At 35.6% G+C, this 24932-nt stretch overlaps 1 protein-coding gene across 2 annotated transcripts in view; it reads left to right on the forward strand.

Moving 5' to 3' along the window:
* Positions 1 to 24932, forward strand: part of LOC149425283 (insulin-like receptor) — a 281616-nt gene that overhangs the window by 12178 nt on the left and 244506 nt on the right. For both annotated transcript variants that reach the window (XM_089650360.1, XM_089650355.1), the window contains exon 2: positions 17180 to 17412. In XM_089650360.1, the coding sequence (XP_089506486.1) occupies positions 17180 to 17412 (233 nt within the window). The remainder of the gene's footprint in view (positions 1 to 17179; positions 17413 to 24932) is intronic.

The following is a 24932-nucleotide window of genomic DNA, read 5'->3' on the forward strand; positions in this document are numbered from 1 at the left end:
TGTCCTTTCGAAGGATAAAAATTGACACCGTTTATTGATTTGAACGCGAAGAAGAAATACAGAACCGCAAAGTTTTGTCCTGCTGCGCATTCTTTAATTTATATTTTGTTGTGCCACTCTCTTTTGAGTCTCCCGACGTACCCCGATTGGGGATGCCATAGACCCATTGGATCGGGAAACAAATCCTGATGTTGAAAATTTTTCTCAGCTTTCCGCGTCTTGGTGATAATTTAATGCATATGCCCACTCCTCCGGTAAAGCGATATTCCTCGAATAATAATAATAATAATTGGGCAATTTGTAAAGTGTCACTTTTGTGAGATATCACCTCAGGGGCGCTTTACAGTTGATGCAGGTATTACAAAAAATATAAATATTACTGAATAAAGGGAAATTTAGTTAAGTAAAATGTAGAACAGAAACAGGTGACATGAAGATACAAGATGGAGACTGCAGCAAGAATCCTAGGTGGTGAAGAAACTGGAATGCAATAGTCCCATTGACTCTGGGCTAGTGTCAAAATTAATTAATAATTATTCTAATTTATTCATTATATTCTAAAAGCTTAAATTTGGCCCTATTTGTGCCCTTCCGCGCGTGGAATGATGACATCGGAAATGAAGGATGAAATCGGACTGAACCCGCGCTCTTTGGTTTGCTGTCTACATGGAGTGTTTTAAAACAATTATACAGTGATAAAATATCTATTTTTAGTGGTAGTTTATTTGTTTAAGTTAAATGTTATATTAAGCGTATAAATATGTATTATTTGTTTTATGTGTGTAACGATATGATAAGTTGTATAAGTAAGATGTCTAAGTAGTACTTGGAAGGGAATGGCCGACAAAGATGTCGATGAGGTTCGCTATCCATCACATCGCCAACCCTTCGGTGGCGCAAAGAGGAGGACGGAACGTGATCAATGTCGAATTGGTACATGGAACATTAGAGGAGGAATGGAAAGAAAGATGAACGAACTGTGTGATACTATGGTGAGCAAATGTTTGGACGTACTTTGTATAACAGAGAGTATGAGAAAAGGTAGCGGTACAATGCAGCATAATGATAGGCTCGTCATTTGGTCTGGGAGACCAGATACGGAGAGGGCTTGTCAAGGTGTTGCAGCGCTACTGTCTCCCAGAATGATTGAATGTATGTTGCAGTATGAATGTGTAAGTCCGAGAATAATGTGGATCAGATTTAAAATCGGTTTGACAAGGGTGTTTCTTGTTATTTGCTACGCCCCTGTTAATTCTGAAAGCGATGAAGTGAAAGATGATTTTTGGACTGGTGTGAATGTTGTAATGAGACTAAAAAATATGAACGAAAGGATTATAATGGCAGGCGATTTGAATGGGTGGGTGGGAATTAGACGTGACGGATTTGATTCGGTCTTAGGTATGTTTGGGGATAAAAGAACGAATGACAACGGGAACAGAATGCTTGAAGTATGTTTAGAGTGGAACCTGTTTGTGTCGAATACTTTCTTCGATCATAAAGGTATCCACCAATATACGTGGGAAAGAGGAAGTGAGAGGTCAATTATTGATTTTGTAGTAATTGACTCTAGGTTGAGAGCTGTTACCGAGGACACAAGAGTTTTCAGAGGGGCTGAGGTCGAAACTGACCACTTTCTTGTAGTGTCGAGAGTAAACCTCTTTCGCGGTTGGCGCTCTAAAGTGAAAACGGTACCAACTCCGACAAGAGTCAAAATAGAAAAACTGCAAAACGATAATGTGAGAAGTAAGTATGTGAATTGTGCAGAGATAAGATTGAATGCGAAGGAAATGGATGGTCTAAGCATAGACGAAACATGGAACCACATAAAAGTGTGTCTTTGTGAATCTGCTAGGGAGGTTTGTGGAATAAGTACGCAAGGTAGGAAGAAAGGTGATGCATGGTGGGATGATGAGATTAAAGCACTGGTCTCAGAGAAGAAGAAAGCATGGTTGTGTCTGATTGCGGCTGGCAGTGCTTCCAGCGAAGAGAAGTATCGAGCGAAAGAAGTATATAAGGAATGTAAGAAAAAAGTAAGAGTTGGAGTGAAAGAACGAAAGAAACGCCTGGAAGAGGAAGAAGGAATGAAAATGACAAACCATTTCCAAGAAAACATTAAGTTGTTTTGGAAAGAAGTCAAAAGGTCCCGGAGTGGCCCAGAAAACGGAAGCATGAAAGTGATAAAATCAAAAGATGGAAAAATGTTGACGAATGAGGAAAAAATAAAAGAGAGATGGATGAATTATTTCGAGGAAGTCTTCGAAAGCGAAGTGAGTGACAGTGATTCCAGCGGCGAATCAGATATGAATGACGATGGAGTGAATGTTACCGAAATTAGCATGGATGAGATAGAAAGCTCGATTAAATGTATGAAGAATGGTAAGGCTGTTGGGTTTGACAATATTGCTGCTGAATATTTTAAAGGAGGTAGCCGTGTAATTCTCACATGGTTGTGCAATCTTTTTAACCAATGTTTAAAGGAAGGTTACACGCCTTTAGATTGGAGAAGGGCTGTGATCATGCCATTATACAAAGGTAAAGGGTCACGTATGGAATGTGGGAATCATAGGGCTATTAGCCTGCTTAGTTCAGTTGGCAAGCTGTATGGTAGAATTTTGATTGAAAGAGTAAGAAAGGAAACAAAGGATAAAATATGGGATGTGCAAGGTGCTTTTATGAGTGGAAGGGGGTGCATGGACCAGATCTTCTCATTGCGTATGCTCACTGAGAAGTTTCTGGCAAAAAACCAGAAACTTTTCTGTGCCTTTGTAGATTTACAAAAAGCATACGACCGAGTCGACAGGAAAAAGCTATGGAAGGTGTTGTCCAAGTATGGAGTGAATACGAATCTGACTCAGGAAATTGCGTCTCTGTATGAGGGAAGCGTTGCATGTGTTAGGGTAAACGGTGGTTTTACGGGGTGGTTTGATATCACAAAGGTGTTAAACAAGGCTGCGTAATGTCACCGTGGTTATTCAATCTATACATGGATAATTGTATGCAAGAATTGAAAGAGGTGGGACTGGGCGCGAATTTGAATAATTTGAAAGTATGTTGCCTGTTGTATGCTGATGATGCGGTGCTGATTGCTAATAGTATAGATGATCTACAGTCTCTCGTGTCTAGGATGAACGAAGTATGCATGAAGAATAAGTTAATGATGAATGTAAGTAAGTCTAAAGTAATGGTGTTTGAAAGAGAGAGTACGAAAACAGTGTGCAATATAATTGTGAATGGGGAATACTTGGAGCAGGTGGATGAGTTTGTGTATTTAGGAAGTATGTTTACGAGAGATGGGAAGGCTGACAGAGATATTGAAAGAAGGGTAAATGCAGGTAATTCCGTTAATGGAGGACTAAACGCCGTAGGCGCTAACAAAAAATTGTCCAAAGAAGCGAAGTTAGCAGTCCACAACGGAGTGCTGGTACCTACCTTGATGTATGGAAGTGAGGCATGGAACTGGCAAAGAAAGGATGAAAGTAGATTAAATGCTGTTGAAATGAGATCCCTGAGGCGTATGTGTGGTAAAACCATGTTTGATCGTGTGAGGAATGTGGAGATCCGCAAAGAGTGCAAGGCTGATGTAAGCGTAATGAGTAAGATTAAGAAAGGGACGCTTAGATGGTTTGGGCATGTAGAGCGAATGAGCGAAGATAGGAGTGTAAGGAGGATATATGATGCAAATGTGAATGGTAGCAGAAGTCGGGGACGCCCGAGGAAGACATGGCACGATCAAGTGAATCAGATACTCGAGTCGGGCCATGTCAAGAGTCAGAATAATAGAAGAGTATGTATGAGACGATGTATGAATGTGAATGAGGCAAGGAGTGTGTGCCAAGACCGAGTTGTTTGGCGGTCCGTCCTCTCTGCCTACCCCTGCGGGGAAACGGCGTGATGGTTAGTTAGTTAGTTAGTTAGTTAAATTTGGCTCCTACTTATTAAATTGCTGCCTATTTTTCCACGCCATTGATATTTACAGAAAGACACAATTTATCGCCACTCCATTTACAAAAAAATCTGATATTTGTAGCATTATCCCGCTACATGAAAAACGTTTTTCATCGGCGTAGAATCAGCGAAACGTATTTTTCGGTCGCGTCGGAACATTCGAAAGTTTAAAATAATAGCTGCGCAATCCCCCGCTTTAGCGTGCAAAAATATATTCATCTGATACGGAAAGCGGGAACGTTTCATCGCATTATATCTAGCGAGGTGATCCCCACGTGGCGTGTGAAGGTACGTAGATACCCTCGCTGTACGCTGCATATTCACACACAACACAGAGGTCATAGCCGTGTGCAAGTAGTGTGGCGAGTGTTCAGTGTTGTTGTGAGTCAGTGTAGGCTCTTGTGTGCCGTATGCGTGTGAAGCGCACACGGCGACTGCACAGTGCACGTGTGTTAGTAAGGGGTGGCCTGCAGCTGGTGCCAACGACCCTCCCGACCGGAACTACCCCCGAGGAGTGAGGCAGTGCGGGCCCCATACATCCAAATACCAGACAGTAGACTGAACACAACCGTTGGTCGTACCTTTGTTATACGCTATTCAGTAGGGTCTGACTTACAAATAATAATTGCACACTTTGCATAGATTGAACATGCTTTATGTTTTTTAATATGGTATGTTTCGCACACCCCTTTTCCTTTAAACTTATGTTGAAAAAAGATAAAAAGTTCTCTTTTTTGAGGAGATACGAATCTAATAATACGCGGAATCTCTTGTTTTTGAGGGAAATAAATAACTACTCAAAGGGATGGCTTTTTAAACTCATAAAACGTTATGCTTTGAAGGTTTAACATAGTACGTGAAGTGCACGGTAAGCAGTAACCACATTCTCGGGAACAGGACGTTTACAATCGTACCTTCTTCTTTCTCACGCGCAAAATAAATAAAGTAAAATAGGCAATAACGTTTTCAACACATAACAACAGACTTGTTATTGTCCCACAAAATTAAGAAAAAATGTGGCAAGTAAGAAACATTATTCCAGTTAACGCTTAATTCAAACGTTGCTTATGTATGACAAAGATAGACATTCAAAGAATATGTATGGGTTGGCGGCGTTTTCAAATTTAAAAGTTGCGTCGAATACCACATTCTATATCACGGGTGTAACCAAGATTACAAGATTCGCTTACTATATGTACTGTTTGTGTGTATTTACGATTGAAATGTTATTCCTTAGCCTCTAGTGTTTGCCGTGAAATGCAAACACGTTCTCATCACGTACGAGGGCATTTTGGCATTTTTTATTCAATTTAGTTAGAGGTAGCATACGACCTTACGCGACGTGTGACAGTTTGGTATTAAACCTACGAAATCCAAAGCACGACAATTAGCGTTTCTTTTGCTTGCCACTTTGAGAGCTCTGCAACTCGTCTATATGCATTGTAATGTCATTGATAATATATGTTAATCATTATTGTTGTGTATTGAAAAAGATAAGCAAACTTCGATGTTCTGTGTTTGTTACTTTGTTCTCTGACATAAAACTGTGTAATCGTTTATTAAATATATACATACACATACTACTGCTTTTAACAGCGATGTGTGAGTATACACAACTGCAATAATTTAAAATTCATCACTCCAACAACGATAATGTTTACTGCTTAGTTTATATTATTATTATAGTGAAAATAAAATATCAAAAACTTTTAAATGTTTTATTACATTCAAGATGAATATTGTGTTGTTTGTGACTATATGATCGAAAAGACAAACTTTGGTAGCGTTTATTTTGGCTACTGAGAGCACTACCACTAAAAGTGTGAATTAAATTATAGTAATTAGACTTTTTGTCATTTAACTTTTCCATTACTGAGTGGCTGAGTTATTGTTTCCACTAGCATTCTTGCAATTATTTTGTTGCACGTTGTAAACACAGAAGGTCGATTATATTTAGTTTTTGAACGAAAAATGATTATTTTTCCCACAGAAACTAGGCAAGAAATGGTTTAATCCATTTGATTCCCAAAATTCCTTATAAACGTTTTGTATTTTGTTTACGAATTTTAATTTTGTGGAAAACATTTAAGATTGTGTCTCACGTTATTAGGTTGGATTCCTAAATGATCCTTTTACTATCGTTATTGTAATGTTACTTAGTAGAGTAATTCTAATTTATTTTTGAAATATATTTCTAGCAATAGACAATGGTATTTATTGCAATAATAATAAAACTTCGGTAGTTCGTATAATATTTCTTCTTTGTGAAAATTCAGTTCAGGGGCGCTGTAATGTAATACATATTATAATGTGACTGGAGGCATCCTTTGTTAGGATTTTCTAAGGGCCGTCTGTTTCAACAGAATGCTAAATCGTGAGCTAAGTTAAAAATTTAACCGTCAGTTAAAGTAACAGGAATGTTAAATCGGACCGCGCGCTGTTTCAAGTGCCTTTATGCAAAAGTAACAGTTACTATGATGAAGATCGATTTATAGTTTTAGGAATAATTTCTTGAGAGTATTGGAGGGGCTAGTTTCCTTTGATTAATAATTCCAACCAAACTTTGTAAAAAAATTTATATATTTATTACATAGTTTATTTTCAATTATAATATGTATATTGAAACATTATATACAGGGTTTAATATAATAACCAAGTTTATGAAAAAAGGTATACTTTTATTACATTGTTTTGTTCCTAGAAAAATATTTCTGTGAGTATTTAAAAATAAATGACGACCTGTTATAATATATACGATATTACACGGAAAAAATATAATTTACCTTCCAGTGGTCCTAATATCTCCCTCAATTTGATCCGTCACAAATTTTGCAAGCTCTTTCGACATGCGATACCGTGCCAAAAATTCGGAATCATCCCAAATGACCATATTATTAACACGGGGTCGAAATGTTTTTGGCTTTCGCTGTAAAACATATTGCATGACGAATTCATCTTCACTACTGTCATCTTCGATAATATTAATCATGATTAATAATCGTTTCGTAACAACACTCAACAGAAGAACCTTACGTATAGAACTGTCAAATATGTCAAAATGGCGGAGTAACTCGAGAATCGCGAATAACTCGCGAGTAACTCTCGGATTTCGGGAAGTTAAAACAAAAGTTAAAAGTGACGTAAAACCAGGAGTTAAATTGATTGAAAAACGCATTTTGGTGAAATTTAACTTTAGCATTTACTTTTATTCTTACTTTTACTATAGCTAGCGTTGAAACAGACGGCCCTAACATAACATCCATACACATGTCATGAATTACGATTAGTCTCGCCAACTCGTGACACTAGAAATGATTATTATTTTGCGATGTTATGATGAGTGAACCGCAAACGTATTCATGTCGTTATTGATCAGCTATTAACATAAACTAATACTATTAGTGCTGACGATCACACAACAGGAGAAACGTTTAGATTTATCATATAATTTAGTGTGGGTTTTCCTACAAGACTGCCACCCTAGTCCACAACATAATCTCTTCAAGATATCGTGTTTTAGAATTCTGACGTGAAAATAATCCAAACATGTTTTCATCTCATCCTTTTGTTTTCTAACACACATAAATACACTTTTATTAATAACCTAAGTTTTTTTTCACATAATGTTTTTTTTTAATCATTCGTCCACTGCAACATTTTTGGTCACATTTTTGCCAATTTAAAAACACCCGCTAGCGTCCGCTGGCCAAAATATGGCCAATTTGAAGAGATATTTTAAAACATTTATTGGAATTATTTCAAAAGTTTGCGCGCGTTGAAATCTTCGTTTAATCGCACGGCTAACATGGTAGTTTCACACAACAAGGAGATGTCTCCCATCTCTTGTTAAACCATTCTGGAACATTCCAGAAAGTTCTTCATTTTTCATTCATGTTGCTTTTTAAAACCCGCGGTTGATTATTTTAGGCAATTTCTGTTGTGTGTTATTATATATCAATGTATCCGTCAGTGGCGGTTCTTCCCTTAGGTCAATTGGTGTTTGACCCCCCAAAATTATAAGACAACAATAATAAATATAATAATCAATTATGTGCATCAAAACATTTAAAATGTAACGCGAAACAGCGGCGGCGGCGAGTGACTAGCAGTGACATCTGTTGTCTCTAATAGAAGCTTTCATTCACAAGTCCACACGATTCGCTGGGTCAATTTAAAGAATGTCCAATTTGGCATCTTCTGTCCCTACGCGCGCCATAGAATAAACGAGATGGCACTATATTTTTCGTCGAAGTAAAAATTAGCTTCCGAAGAAAGTTTAGGGACGCTTAGGTCATGACCGTGGGGGAGACAACACGGTGAATATTATATGTTTTACAGAGATGGTGACATAAACAAATGTCGTTTTTTCATTTTACACGCTTGTAGTGTGTGGAACAATGGTTGTTTTTCAATTGCATAGTTCGGGAAAGGATTAGAATAATTATTTATGTTGTTATCGATTTAGAATGAAACAAAACAAAAAACGTAAAAAATCATTGTCAAATAGAATCAAACACTGATTTTATTTATTTTAATGTTGTGGACAACTACATTAAAACTTAATATCTTAAAAATAATTTGCCGTAAGTACATGGATTGTGTATTTATTTCCAATTTATTATATTAACATAATATTTATTTAGAGTCCGCGACTCTAAAACTCTATAACAAATTGATATAGTTAATAATATATGGGCATTTTTCACAATATCAAATAAAGATTAGTCACACATTTTTTTCAAATGACCTACCACGACTGAATCCCTAGAGCCGCCTCTGGTATCCGTTATCGATTATATAATTTTTTTATCTCCGCTTATTTAAAGTTATTTCAAAGTCCTGAAATTAAAAACATTTTTGATTTCAGGACCATATCCTATAATAAATATAATCTGGATCGATTTCTGAAAAGAAACATACAAATTTCATGATTTAAAAAAAATATAAATATGAAACCTACAAATATAAGATAAATGATCATATGTAGGTAAACTCATTGGCTTTAAATAACAGTAAGAGATTATCTGTTTCCGTATCAATATTCGGAGGTATGATTTTTTGAATGTGCGCGGCCGAATCCAAAACCAAACGTTTGGTAATCTCCAGCGCTCAAGCATTTTTCGTTTAAATGTGGTTTTGCATTCGAAAATTACATTGATGATGAGCACAGGATTATTATGCCTGTCGATGAAGTTGCGCCAGAGATCTTAAAAAATACGGTTATCGTCAAATTATGCGGTAAGAATTTCCCATCGCGATTTTTATTATTGTTTTTATTAATGAATCTTTTGTACATGATACAATAATACAGGTTTTACAATGGGTTATTTTGTATCTTATGATTTATACTGCTCTTCCATTAGAAGCATTTACTTGTGGAAGGAAGAGGGGTGTACATTTGGATAAAAAATAACGGTTTAACAAAATGTATCGTACCTGTCAAATATTTTTTAAATAGTATAAATCTCTGTGAGAATTAAGGATTTTAAAATATGTATATGTATATATTAAGTTTTGGTTACATCGTAATCATGATTATGAAGTAAAAAGACGTTCGTATTTATGTTTTAGGAAATAAGAAAAAAAAAATATTATGGGGGGCATAAGTAGAATTATTGTTGGATTATTTGTATTGTTTTCAGTTGAAATTAGAGAAAGCGATTGATCTCTCTAAAATATTTTTTCATTGAGTTAAATATTTGTGTTTTATCGTTGAAAAACCTTGCTGAATCAAGATACGGGCTCTTCAGAATTAAAACTTACACACCATAATATATTTCACTAGACCGAAACAGTTTCACCAGCATCTAAACCAGAAGAGGCGGACTTATACTTATAGACATTTAAAATAAGTTTTCTCTTCTAAATTACGACTTAAACACAAGACTGTGGAACAATTATTTATCATGTTCAAAGTGCAATCAACAAAAATAATAATTAGTTGTGTTTATATACCACCTTTATCAGTACTGCAGATTTATAAAAACTATATTTAAGATTGCGCTCAATACCCTATGACAAAATTGATCCAGACTGGCGTTTACAATCTTCCACATTTTACGTGGTCCCATGAAGATAACACTACTGATGCTGAATTCGGATGTGAAGTAGACTGCGTGAAATCCTGTATATGTCAGCATTTCTTGGATTGTCCCAGTTCACCACATAGACCCTCCCAAGAGCATATTTTTTTAAACTTGTATCTAGTTTAAATCATAGCATGAAAAAGTCACTGATAGTAGGTACCTACCACAGATCAGAAGTTACATTATACACTAGAACATAGCACTCACAATCATGTCTTGATTTATTAGTGTTTTTTTATGATTGTAGTAGTAATAGTGTTCACAGTTTGCAGGTGTCAAGTTCCAATAGTACTCTTAGTTAAATCAAAAGCCTGGATAATTTATATCCTCAGAAACGACGAAAAACAATGACGGACGGGCCGAAGGTAATAATTAACAAGGGAAATAAGACATTAATGATTTGTGTTCGTGTTTTATACGCTCCGTTGAAGGCATAACAAGATATTATTTATGAATGATTTCAGTAATTAAGGTAATCAATTATCTCCACAACACCTAGCGATATAACCATGGCAGAAAAACAAATAGTGTTCCGTTGGCAACATTATAACAACCTTTTCCTCGATCTTTAAATATGTTTCATTTTCAAAGTGTAGCTAACTCCCATACTTGTTATGTACTGTTACACCCTCTTCTTGCATCTGTTAGTTACCAAGTCAACGTAGCTAATTATTTCTAAAAAAATTGTTATTACTGAGATGTGGTCTGAAAAGTAAAGACCCTAAAAGTAAATTTAATAAAAACGTCACTTACTCGAGCATTTCAAAGTCCATAGAAAGCAGTAAAAATGCTTGGTTTTTTGTATTCGCACTTCCATAAGTCTCGAAGATGGCAATCAAGAATTAATTATTACTACTGCAAATATTTGGTGTTTTCCATAGACATATGAATATTAGTAGACCTGCCCTAAGTGATTAAAAGCGTATTATCCCCACTCCCCATACCGGTTCCATTGAGCCGGCTGGGCTCGCGTACGGCCTCAAGTGATATTTGAAAACGTGACGTCATCATTCTTGTGCGAACTATGGTCTAGGCATCATCGGTTCATTTTACGAAATAACACGGCAAAATGTTTACTTGTACTATGAAAACTGGTAAAAATAGATGCGAAAAAAGAGAATAAACCCAATTGTCGTATTACATTCCATATATAAGCATTATTTTATTTTATTTTAAGCATATTCACATCGTATAATATGAATCAGTTGTTACTATCACATCGAGAAACGTCTGGACGCGAAACACAAAGCTGGTTGGTTGCTGGGAAGTAAATTATGAACATTTATAAAAGTGTCTTAACTAAATACTCTGAAACTAACTACGAATCTGAATATAGAAGCTGCCTTACTTTGCCGAATTTGGACTTCGCAAATTTGTTCATAACGTGGCGAGTAATTTGCGCTCCCATGTAAAAATGTCTATTCATTCAAAGCAGATTTTACTTTTAAGAAGTAAATGGTGATATTATAATGCGAGATGCCTATTTACTGTCAGATTGATTTATTGACGAATCACAGTCATCTTCACTCCCTTCGTTCTTCAACAGTTGATTTTACCCCTCGCCTTTATCTTCTCGTCTATTAATTCCTATGTCTGTGGTGTTTTCATTTAAAAATGCGCGTTTGATTTATAACGAAACACCTGTTACTAAATTACATGTATTATATTCTCTACAAAAACATTATATCTTCTCGTAGATTTATTTATCTCTTGTACTTTTGTAAAGTTAAGGTGATGCCATACGTAGTAATGCAAAATCATGTGTTTTTGGTTTGAAAATTTGGTCGCCTAGAAATTTTTCAGATGCTTTAATTAAATACTGCGAGTAGAATACATCTTGGCCTTTGAAATAATCGAGTATTTTTTAGATAAGTCTTTTTATAAGCCCAGAAAAAAATAATGTAAAGGCCTATGAAAACTCCTTTAAAGTTCAAAATCTCCTTCTTACGAACCCATTTTCGGTTACGATTTTATTGTATAATGTGTCAAATTAAGTTATTTATAAAATGATCGAAAAAAAATTAAATATTTATGCCTGAACATCCACCAAATAAAATAAAAGGCACTTTTTGGCCATGTTTTTTTCTTGCACAAATCAAAACAGGCGGATGGTGTTAAGCGGGAATTTAAACCTTATCGCCATCTACGTAAGGGTTGTTATTGATAGCGGCTCAATTTAAAATATTACACGACGTAGTGCATCGCCTTAACGAAGAGTCTTGCATTTTCCATAATGAAGAGTTCAGAACCAATATCCCAGTAGAGGTGCGGCGCAGCGGTGAGGGTGATGGTTTCTTCTTGCATTGAAGAAACGAACGTTAACGAGCCTGACTGCGCATTTGCTTTATTATTCTGCGTTTCGTCGAACTAACGCGTGTCCACATATTATTTATATTTAATTGGGTGCAATCGCAATAAACGCTGATAACAACAAGAACATAATATTTTACTTAAGTTTTCCTAGAGCATAATCGATTTCCTTTGGACGTTGTAATAATTGTTGAAGCATTCTGTAGGAACAAAGATGTCGTACACGCTTTTTTATGCATAAGACACGTGATTCGCTTTTAATAAATATGTAGCGTACATAAGATAATAAGTAGTAATAATAGTGCACTTGATATATTTTCATAAATATGTATTTTTTAAGAATATATTGTATCGGAGAGAATAAATTAAATGTACAAAAAAATAATGATGGAGCGTACCCACGTAGGTATTGAGGACAAAGAAATGCTATTTCCAAAAATAACCTGATTTTTTTGTTTAGTTGTGTCACTTTATTTCGTGTGTTTTCACTCAACGAAAATAAGACAAAGGCGACAATTTATTCTTGGGAGTGTCTCGAAAACATACACACATCCAACCAATTTTAGCTGGTTGCATCTTCGTACCAACGGTTAGTATGCGTGATATTTTCTGTTAAACGATACCTTTTAGTCTTGATTTTATTTATTTGAAAGTGGGGTTATTCTTTTAGAAAGTATTTAAACATTTTGACTTTAACATTCTGAAGTAGATTTTCGTTTAATAAAGTATTAAACATCCCAAATTCACTCTGAAATTGCATAAGAACCGCGGCAAGTTATATCGTCTCACGCATAAAAACTAATGGTTTTCTCTGTATTGGCTCGTTTTTGAAAGATATCCGAAAAATAAAGTACAACCGACACATTTAGTAATGTATCTTATTAGAATACCCTTTGAGCTTCTTTCCCACTGAGCGATGACTACCACCACCATGTTGGTGGCGGCTATTATATTATGCTACGTATACATACGCGAGCTGAACTGCCAAACTGAACCTCAACTTATGGGAAAGGGACGAAGCAACCGCAATGGCGCGAAACCATAGACTAAATTAGACTAGACACGGCATATTCATTTAAAAATAACCCCAACACAATTTTGGTTTGGTTCACGTGCACATTTATGAAAAGGCCCACGCACTGTGTCGCAATGCGAAATGGGCACTGTGCATTGCGTTTTACCTTTTGTTGGTCTAGAGTTAAGCTATTTTGCTTCTCAGCTATGCTAGGTAGGTTCATTTTTTCAATCACAAAAATAACCCAGCTGTTCCAAATATTTAAATTTGAATTATGTCCATATTATAACACCTCTAACAACAAATTCTCCATAGTTTCGCTTACGAGTTTGAACGCTTGTACAAGGAGTTTAAACAGAGTTGGGTTGTTAAGTTCATCTCCATTTTTGTGACGTACGCTACGTGGCGTTATTTTTAAAATGAATTTAACTAGACAGGGCTAATCTAGTATAATACATCGATGCGCGAAACGCTTTTCCCGTAATTCATGTCTCGGTTCTCGTTCAACTTCGCAAATGTATACGTATCATTACTGGTACGAGCATTATAATCGGGTTCCAATTAAAACTACGTTATAGTCTCTCCCGGCAGAAGATCATAAGCTGCAATTTGACGATTTTCGTTTCGTTTTATTAAATCCGCTTAAAACACATTCCCGCACAGACTGGCGCAACATATCGCAAGAAATGCAGCAACTGGAGTCCATAAAAAATGCATTTTTCATTTTATCGTATGAAACTCCTAGTACAAGCGTATACACCGTTGAATATATATTTTTTTTATTTGATGTTTAGTTTTCGAGTAAATTTAAATTAAAAACTAAGTTGGAATTTCTTTATCTTAAATGTGAAAAAAATCGGTCGCTGGGGAGGAAATGAGAAAAGAAAAAAAAGGAGGAAAAAAAAAGAAAAAAAAAGGCTTTTTAAGGAAAAAGTTTAAAATGTTTTTTATAAAATGCTCCAAGGCGTAGATCGAAAAAAATTACATTTTGTACTCGTATATTACATGTACGAAAATGTCAGATGTCTAATGAAGATTTCTTGGATTGGAAGTCATTTTCATTGACTTGCTATCAGCAAAATTTTAGAAAATAAATGAATTGCGAAGTGCAATGGTAATAGAATCCTCAAAAATCCCACTCACTTGTGGATTCTTTACCGATATGTAGGTGCGACGTAATCAACTTTGATCTTCTGAAACGATCACGTCGAAATGATACTGTCTGTTCATCTGGCCCGTTACAGCCATAGACAGATTGAAAATAGCATAATATGAAAAACAACGATCTTAAGTCCCTCTGTCCCAAGGGTATATCATTAATTTTGGATTCAGAGGAGAATATTTCGCGTTTCCCCATAACGCTGATACATAAGCGCCATGATTACCAGAAAGTGATAAATAAGACCAATAATAATAATTATTAAAACAAAGATTATTTATTCACAAACTATTATTATGTTCACACTATAAAAACTAATTATAAATAGTGCATTCTTTCATTTTCAGTTCATTTAGTAACAAAATGGTATAGATAGGTATTTCAACGATACAAAAAGACGCAAAAATAGTTTCTAAGTCTACATACATATTTGGAGTGTACTTTTTCCACAAACCGGTGCCTTAAAAAGAATATTATTATTTTTACCAGGTCGAGCTCTACAAATTATATTATTTTATTTTTGTAAGCAATTACTGAATTGTAAATTAAAATTAATAACGAAGTAGTGATAATTTTTATTACGAATAAAAATGTATGAAATAAATCTCTTAATTATTATTCAGCTTCCTTTGAAAACTACATTCGTTTGTACCAAACAAAACATTGAAAATGATATCGTGAGCGTACGACACATTAACATGGAACTCTTGAAGGGGGCACCACACAACCTCGTAAGAGCCAAAAGTACTTCAATTTGAAACAATTATCATATTTTTCGTTCCTAAATAACACTTATATATATACGATTTTAATTTCAAATTACTTTGTTAAATACAAATATAGATATTTAGAATAAAACTTTCTCCTGTAAAATGCAATCTGTACGCTTACCATATTATGCCGGGGAAGGGTCGGTGTATTGTATTGACGCTAAAGAGTTACACCGATAGTGTTGGTATGACTGGAGTAGTAACTTTGCGATAGTTGAATTAAATTCTCATTATTTATAATGCGCAATTAATCAGAAAGTTCAATTGACCTTCGAGTGAGAATGGATCAAACTTTTTCAAACATGGAAATTATTCTTTGAACAGATCAATTTTATCGAGAAGAAATTCTGAGGATTGTCACTTTCCCAGCCAGGCCTAGCAATACGTTTGTATGAGTATGTGGCGATATTATTTGTCGCAATCGTCCGAATTAAAATGTGGCCGATTATCTCAATACTGAGTTCAATAAAAAACGCACATTTGCATATAATCCAAACCCAATTAACTTTCCAGCTTGAATTTATTATAAACAGTATATTTATAGAACGTGTCGCGTGTATTTGTTTTATCATCATTATGATTAAGTGAATGGCTGTTTTTCAAATACCAATATTATTTTATTGGGGAAGCAAGCGTATACGATTTTTTCCATGGCCGCGTTATTAAATTCAGCAAGGAAATCTGTTTTGCAAATCATTAACATGTAAATAAAATATGCTTGAAACAAGGTTTTAAAAATATTTTTAACTTAGGTATTAATTATTTGGTTCACCATCTTACTTTTTTAATAAGATTTTTTTATAATAATTTTTACTAAGCGTTTTCTTCAGATCCATGATTTGTTACTTAAATAATGTAAATAGCGATATATTTAGTTGCATGGAAATTAATTTGTCTTCAACAGTATGTACTTAAATTAGGTGCCTCTTCAAATGGATCGTAGTGCCGTATTTTATAGCTCCAAATAGATAATAAATATTATCTCCAAATATTCTAGGAATTCAGGTCACGGTGATAGTAAGCTACGATCGTAACCATAACCCAAATGTTTTTTTTAATGATGTCGGAAATGTCGGAAATTCTCATTCATGTAAAACGCATGAATGAAGGCGTTGGCTATATGAAATGAATGTTGGGCGCTATCGAATACTCTGAAAGGTATCATTGCAATATTTTACAATCAATCCGCGAAACTTTTGTTTCAAAGTTAGGCGCAGGTATATTGGCCAGCTCGACGCTAGATTCGTAGGCTAGATGCTGCGCTTTGAACGACCGCTACACGACTCTTTAACATCGCGGTTCTGTTAGTCATATGGTTAACCTAACCGATACCATAACATTATGAATATTATCCTTTTTCATATGAATATTTTTAGTCTTCTGTGACTGTACTTATTAGTTACACGAACTATATGTGCCACTCTTTTTTGTTATGTTTTAATTTTACGACTATCCCATTAGAAATTAGAAACTTTTTCGGTCTCTAAAAACCAATTTGTCAAGAATACACATTATTTATTTGAGGGCACTCATTTTTTTTAATGAACTCCTTCCCACTTCTTTAAATAGCCTTAAACTTTTTTTGGATAACTATTTTCCCGAATATCAAAATTAAAAAATCTTCTTCTGTAAGTGGATAAATAGTGTATCGTAAAGGGTCCCAAGACGTGATTATAGGTATTCACAGTAATAGTATATTAAGATTTACTCGCATCCTAAAAATTTTGATGTCCAAAAAAGTCCACATTTTTTCTTTGTAACAGAAGATTCGTGCCAGCATTTTGGAATCAGCCCAGTAAAGTATCCCCCTTTCTCTCACGCATGCAATGAAACGGTTCCAACATAGATCAAACAGAGTTTTGCCTTTTTTACTAATTTATTTATTTGTCTACAGGATTGGTCGTAGCGGTGTCCATCCGCCCCCCTCGGGGGCATGTTTCCATCGTAAGGCGACCATGAGCTCGAGCTTGCAAGCAAACTGGTCGCGGAGCGTGCGCGCCCCTCCTGCGGCAGTGCCCCCGTATCTATGCCGGCCGCTCCTGCTCGGGATACTGATGCTCTCGCTCACGTCCCCCGCTCAAAGTTTCTCACCCGTCACCGACCTCAACACACAACAAGAAACTGGTGGTAAGTCAATTATTCCTTTTTTTTATGTGACCCCTCACCAGCTATGCCACACCTACCGACTAAATCTTCCGATCCACTGATATTCGTAGAAAATCTAAAAGCCCAGCTACACTACTCGCGAAGTTGACCGAATACGATAGTGTGGGCACGAACTTCACTTCGCTTCGGGCAACTTCGCTTCGCTTCGCCCGACTTCCGATTGTTGTCGGTAAATGCGCCCGAGTCAAAGGACTCGAAGCGTTACTCGCGAAGTTGCACGAGTGTGTGGGCACGCACTTCGAACTTCGGCTAACTTCGTCGAGGACTTCGTCGAAGCGTCGAAGCGAGTAGTGTAGCTGACACTTTATGAATTTCTGAAAATTGAGCGATTTCTTTTTTAAATGTACGGAAGTTTTTGAACGTTTCGGAAATTCTCTAGTCTAGGGACATTTATATTTGTATGTAAATTTATTTTATACTATACAAGAATGAACTTTAAATGTGCTGTTTGTGTCTAAAATAAATAAAAAAAAATAAAATTAACACCGTATTCGCAAACACGTGGAAAAATCTTGCCAATCTCATATACACAGATTGACCCAAATACAATAATTCCAACTGAAGAAAAAGATTATTTGAAAAAATCTTAACGAAACATGAAATAAAAAGGTGGCGGTCGCAACTGAGGATCGAAACTCTGTCTTACCGGTATAACGCTTTTTAACCACTGAGCTATTGAGACCTGATTATTTTTGTCAGCCTGATTTAAGAATTAACAATATTATCGTCAACTAATTCCCATGTTACATTCATTGGGTTATTTCCTTTTTTGCAATAAATTGAAAATATCGTAGATTGAAGCAAATATTGATATTGATATATTCTCTCGGTAATATATTGGTGTATAACCGCTTTATGGAGAACGTGAATAAATAAAATAAAAATCAAATAACTGGTTAAAAAAAATATATCGAAATAATGCTTTGATATCCAAAACATTCAAAAGCAAATAAATGTTCAATAATTAATAATTTTCTGGCAATGTTTTAAAATACTTGGATTATTTATCATTTCCGTTTGTTTTCTCAAAATTGCCCGGAGGTTTTGAAACGGATCTCTTCTCATAACAAAACTGAATTTTTCCTATTCTCTATCAATAAATTTAAATCAAAACAAGAATTGAAAATTATAATACACCAAAGTAAATGTTACTTAAGTAATTTCAATCAAGCGTGTTTTTATACTTAGTCCATTCCCAAAATTATATATCTTTGTGTATGTAGACATTGATCAACATTTTAAGTTTGTTTTTTTAATGCAACTTAAAAACCGATTTGCGGACTCATCTGTAGACGTAACTCAGTGGAAACCATTCACGCGTTCCGAGTTTTCTAGTTTCTACTTGGTAATATATCCAGGACTCCGACCCCCTCCCCGCTACCAAAGTGCGTTCAGGTGATAATATAATTCGGGTGATAATTCAAATATTCCCCGACTTCGAAAAGGTTCTTCACTGGGTTATAACATCCCACACAAGATCTTATACGATAGGTACATACTAAGCGTGCGCAATTTGCATTGCTACTGTGCTTTCGTAGCAGTTCGTTTTCGATTGCGATTCAGAAATTTACTACCTTGTTTGGATAATAATATATGTGAACAGTCGAAAGCTTGGGTACAAACGATTCTTTCCCAATGTTTATTTCCAATTATCGCGGACGTCGTTCTTGATTTTTCCACCACGTCGGAAGGAACAGTTTATTAAGTGGCATGTTAAACGGGAAAGCGTATATTAATTTATATCGAGTCTTCAATTTAACATGCACTCTTTTTTCGGCCAATGTTCCGCTTTCGGCTTTCTTCGATACAAGATACATCATGTCATTATGATGAGCGATTAGTTGTTGTCAAGCATTGTCTCGTGATGTAATGTCTGGGGAAAAGTCCTCAGATCTGGGAGTTTTTAATTTTATATTTAGAAAAGGATTGTTCGGAAAAAGGTACCAAATCTAGCGAATTTTGAACATGATATAATCATTAATTTTGTTCAGTGGCCGTGTATCATCAAGGGTATGGGGGTTTTCTGTAAACAGAAGAGCGGTGGATAGAACTTAACCTAATGTTAAATTTATTATCTGACTAACTGTGGACTCTGGTGACAATAGCATTAAAATCCCAATTGAACACTGAACATTTTTTTAATTCATATACGTATACATTTTGGGAAACTACTAAAACAGTTCTTTGTTATTATTAAAAAAATATATCTTTTTTCCACAAATCTTGCGTTTTCTTTGATTACTTTTATTTACTAATCTAATAACCAATTTTACACAATTGCTTCGAATTTTTCATTGCTGCGCTGTAAATACTAAATACATAATTTTATTACTTTATTTTATTATTTAGGCTTAATTTCCCTCACCAAACACAAGAACCCTGTCTCTTTATGGCGAGGAACGAGGAAAAACTGTTATGTTATATACTATTTTGATATTAGGGATTTTGTTATTGTCATTATATTAAAAGTAAATTAAATGAAAACCTCTCCAATGTAATCAGATTTGAAAATATAATGATACAGTTTACACGACAGCTAGAATTTATCCATGACAATGTGACGAATCAGCTGTGGGATAGTCACATCCTCCTCTAGAAGTAACTAGATTACAATATTCATATCATGCCCTTCTCTTCTCCTGCCGCCTGTCCAGCGCCGCAGCCTTTTGCCTAATTCATAGGTAACAAACATTTGGTCCCAATCTTTTTACCATATCTCTGAATACTGAACATAATTTATTTCGTCAAACCACACTAGCACAGTCCGCGTTGACCGTGTTCCATTGTGACATGAGACCTGAGACACTGGTCTTGTTTGCCTTTGTGTATCCACTGTCGTCCACGTTTAAGAATATCCGGTAGACAAGATGCTTTTGAAGAATTATTCACTATATTGTAAATTACCACGTTAAATTCGCATGACTACCATTTGGTGTGTGGAGAACAATGAAAATACATATACACAAAATGTGTTTTTCTGCTGGTTCCCCATTTAGTTACCAGGGACGTGCCGTGACATTTTTATTTAGTAATTAATATTCTTAGCGACTTTTGGCTTAGGTAAGGGTAAATCTTTTAAAATATAAAATATATTATGATAAAACTCTACTAACAGACCGAACGATTAGTCAAAATAGACCCGGTATAGTTTAACATGACAAAATTAAAAAAATAACTTATATCATTGATGTCGCTATTCCAAATTCCTGTAATATTCAAAAATCTGTTTCTGAAAAAATAAGAAAATACACAGATTTAGGAAATGAGATTAAAAGAATTTGGCATTCTCAGACTATAAAAATATTACCATTTGTTATTTCGGCTACTGGCGATATACCACGGCGCGGCCGCCCCTTTTAACTAACTACCACTACCTAATGCCTAGTTCTGGTTCAATTTCAGGCGATTTAATAAATTTTATGTGCCATTTGTCTAGGTAGGACTTTTGCTTTCCGTCTTCGCTAGACCTCCAATGTTGCCATCGGATATTTTGGTTGAATTAAATTTAAATACATTTAAGTGACTGAACGACATCTGATTTTGGAATAATCTGCTAGTAGCCAGGTTTGTTTAAGTTACCTACTCATTTGTTATGTGCGAGACATGACAAAGCCGAATGTCTCAAGAATAAAGGGGAAGCGGACAAACCAAACGGTAAGATTGTATCATAGATACACCAGCCTGCAGTTGTCTGCAACGTATTATTACAATGAAACCTAAAAGTAAAAAGTCTAGAAACCAATATGAACCAATTAAATATTATGATAAAAATTATGTACACAGTAAATTATAACACAACAAAGATATTTTAATATGCCACTTCAGAGACCGCCATATTTTGAATTTCCCTTTATACGAGTAGAACGGAAACGGTTTTTGTAAATCTATCTTATATCTATAGACTCGTATTATATAAAAAAGAGTGGAATTGTTTTTTATACAAATCTACAGTTTTATTCCGAGATTGTTGTAATTTTGTACACCTGATCTTCAAATCAAGAGGAATGTGACTGTCTTCGTGAGTTTCAAAAAACCACCCCATCCCTTTTTCCCACCCCTTAAAGAAGAATTTTGATACTTCTACACTAATTAATTAACTTAATTAATTAACAATTACTGCAACATCTCTGTGTGAAAAACTCCGTGTAGAGCCCTGGCAACGCCGGGATTTCAGCTAGTATTAAAATAATATGTAGTTCCTTCTGGGTAAACTATAGGCACATCACAACAATTCGGATGGTTACCTTAGTAAACAAGGACCCTTGACATACATATCGAAATGGCAGTGGTGTGCGATGACATACATTCACGGTATTATTATTCATTTCAAAATTGTATAATTTCGTGACTTTGCTTGACAATTATTATTACATGCTTAAGTACAAATAACAACTGCGCATTTTTACGTGGACAAAAGAAAATAAATAATAAATTTACCATTTCCATGTAGGCAGTAAGTATTATTGAAAACTTAAGTATCTAATCATCACGCCTTTACCGCAGGGGTAGGCAGAGAGAACGGACCGCCTAACAACTCGGTCTTGGCACACACTCTTTCCTGAATTCATACATGCATAACCCTTAGTCACAAAAAACTTTAAAAAAACACTTTGTAAAAACAAGACGCGATGCACTTCAAAGGTACATTGTTAATCTGTGGAGGATTAGATCGGTATCAAAGTAAAAAAATTAGTAAACCTTTTTAAGTGTGCAAAATTGAGAAACAAATGGTCAAAGTACAGTAAATATATTACCTAGTATTTAAGATTGCGGTCCATGTTGCACGCATCCAAAAATAAACAACCGAATTACAACTTTCCACATTTTTGTGATTTAAAATTACCTTTATGTAATTGAAAATGTCGGATGGAAGGTATGTTTTTAACTACATATCTTATTTTAAAGAAAGTGCCTCTCCTCCATATTACCTTATGTACGTATACATACGCGAGCCGAACTGAACCTTCACAGAAATCGCAAATGGCGCGAAACGCCGCTTGATGTTGCTTCGTTCCTTTCCAGTAATTCGTGGCTCGGTTCGTGTTTTGGTTCGCAAATGTAGTATACGTACCATTAGAGGTTATGAAATTATTTCCCTAAATATATTCGGGAAGTCAAGAAGTGACTACTAACATGGGTTGCTATTTCTCTGCTTTTCAGAACGTTTGATTTGGTGCGTTGAAGAAAGGGATGAGGGCATCTTTATTTTTTTACGTACTTTGTTAGTATAGGTACCTACATTATGTACCTATGCTTGTTTTTGCACAACTCCATTTATAGTAGGATTTTTAAAAGGAAGGATACCAAATGCTGATAAAAATGCACTTTTTTAAGGTATGTATTAAAGGGTTGTATTACGACATAGGTAACTATGTATTTATTTTAAAACAATAAATAAATGGATAAGAGATACAAAATGTATGTTATATCATATAACCAATATCACATCCCGATTATACCTGGAGACGGTCCTTGTAGCTAGTTGACATCCCTGATAACCCCAATGTTTATTATAATAAGCTCCCTGCAACCAGATGTCACCCCAGATATGTTTATTGTATCCAGAAATATTTCAGTGTGAGGATATACCAATAATATGCCTAGTGAAACGATCCTTCAGCCAAACATGATGTACTTTGCCAGTCTATTAATTAGGTAGATTTTGCCTAGTGAAACGATCCTTCAGCCAAACATGATGTACTTTGCCAGTCTATTAATTAGGTAGATTTTATTTTAACTTTATCCGACGGAATCACAATGCCTGATATGATAAAATCGTGCCAGCCCTGCCTTGATCGACTATTCTGGATATTATAATGATCCCATAGCGGGCCCCTCGGCCGACCCGATTGCCCCTGACCCCTACATCGGACACTGACCGCGAAACACACTTTTACAACCCTGATGATGTAACGGTTATTTTAAAGTTAATGTCTAATGACGTTGTAGTCTAATATTTTAAAAATAAACTGTTAATTTGTACTTTAAACTGAGAAAAATTAATATTTTTTCAAGTATCAATTAGTTTATTTTTCTCGAAAGGTATTTAATACACGTGCAAAAGTAATGTGATTTCGCTTTTCGTATATTTAATTGAAAGTAAAGGCATCGCGGCGAATGACCTCGCTTATACTGTTGTCACACTGCCACTGCTGGAAAACATGGCGAACGTAAATATACACGTCCCCATCTAATCTACGTAGCAGCAGCCCTAGCCTCGTGTCTCGACTTGAATTATTGCCGACACGGAGTGGATTATGGATAGTGATGTTAAAAGTGCATTCAGTCTGCTGTTGGTTGTTTGGGACGGGACGGAAGAGGGGCCCCTTGCCCCCTGTCGGGTTCTCCTCGCGTGGCCCCGCAGCCCGCAGCCCGCAGCCCGCAGTCCGCAGCCCGCCGCCCGCTGCCCGCCGAACACTGACAGTAAACATGTTTCCACATTGGCCGCTGACGCACTCGTGTCAATGCTCTCGACAACATGATTTATAACACCACCCCTCCTCACGTGGCCAGGCGTCTCCCTAGTCCCCGAAGCAGAAGACGCGCCAAAAATTTCCCAAACAACAAAAGACCAATACCATAAAGAAAAGTTTCGCCTGTGGCCGCCGTCGAATTGGGCCGTATATTATATCGAGTATTGACACCGGTCGCGGCGGCCACAAGGTCATTAACAGAGGCCGGCATAATGAAGCGATTAACTTTATAATACGTATAGATATAGGTACAAAACACTTTTCTTCTGATAATCTCGATCAGCCATTTGGACCGGTCCAAAATGTTTGTTCTGTATTTTTTCTCCTCAAACAGACACAAGGTTCTCCGCACTGCAAACTTACACATGCCTTTATACACGTATATATATATATATATGTATACAACACTGAAACTCGAATTCTATAGGCTAATCACTGAAATATCATTACTTACCTGACTTTTTGACGGATTTTTTTTTCAATAATGTTTATCCTTAGGAAAGTTGGTGAATAAAAAATCTTGTTAGTAACAACTCTTTTAACTATCATTTCGAAAGCAAAAAATTGGCTCGCCGCAGGTCATCTGAAAAGGGGTGATTTTTATCACAGGGCTGCCACTGAAGTAATTAATATTACATTGATTGGCCTGATGGTGATTTTCTTCTCCAATGTTTTAAGTATTTTTCTCCCTACATAATAGCAGACATGTAATAGTAAGACAGACACATTTTATTTCGTTCAACGCATTGTAAAAGCTGTTAAATCGATTGAACTCGAGTTTCGTGATTTTCTAGCCATCCATATTATTATTGGTATTGTTGAAATACCACCAAACCTCGACTCCTGGAGTCATAGATTTTGTTATGCTTAAAGAGCGGATATAATGCTCTTAAAGCCATATCAGCAAATTAGGAAATTTTTACTCTTTACCATTAATAATTTAGATGATTCTGATAGATAATTAAGAACTAATGAACTAAAAATAGCATGAACCGCCTGCAGCACGAG

Source organism: Hesperophylax consimilis, chromosome 3, assembly GCF_061612785.1.
Source record: "Hesperophylax consimilis isolate HC1 chromosome 3, BYU_Hcon_1.0, whole genome shotgun sequence".
NCBI classification, from domain to species: Eukaryota; Metazoa; Arthropoda; class Insecta; order Trichoptera; family Limnephilidae; genus Hesperophylax; species Hesperophylax consimilis.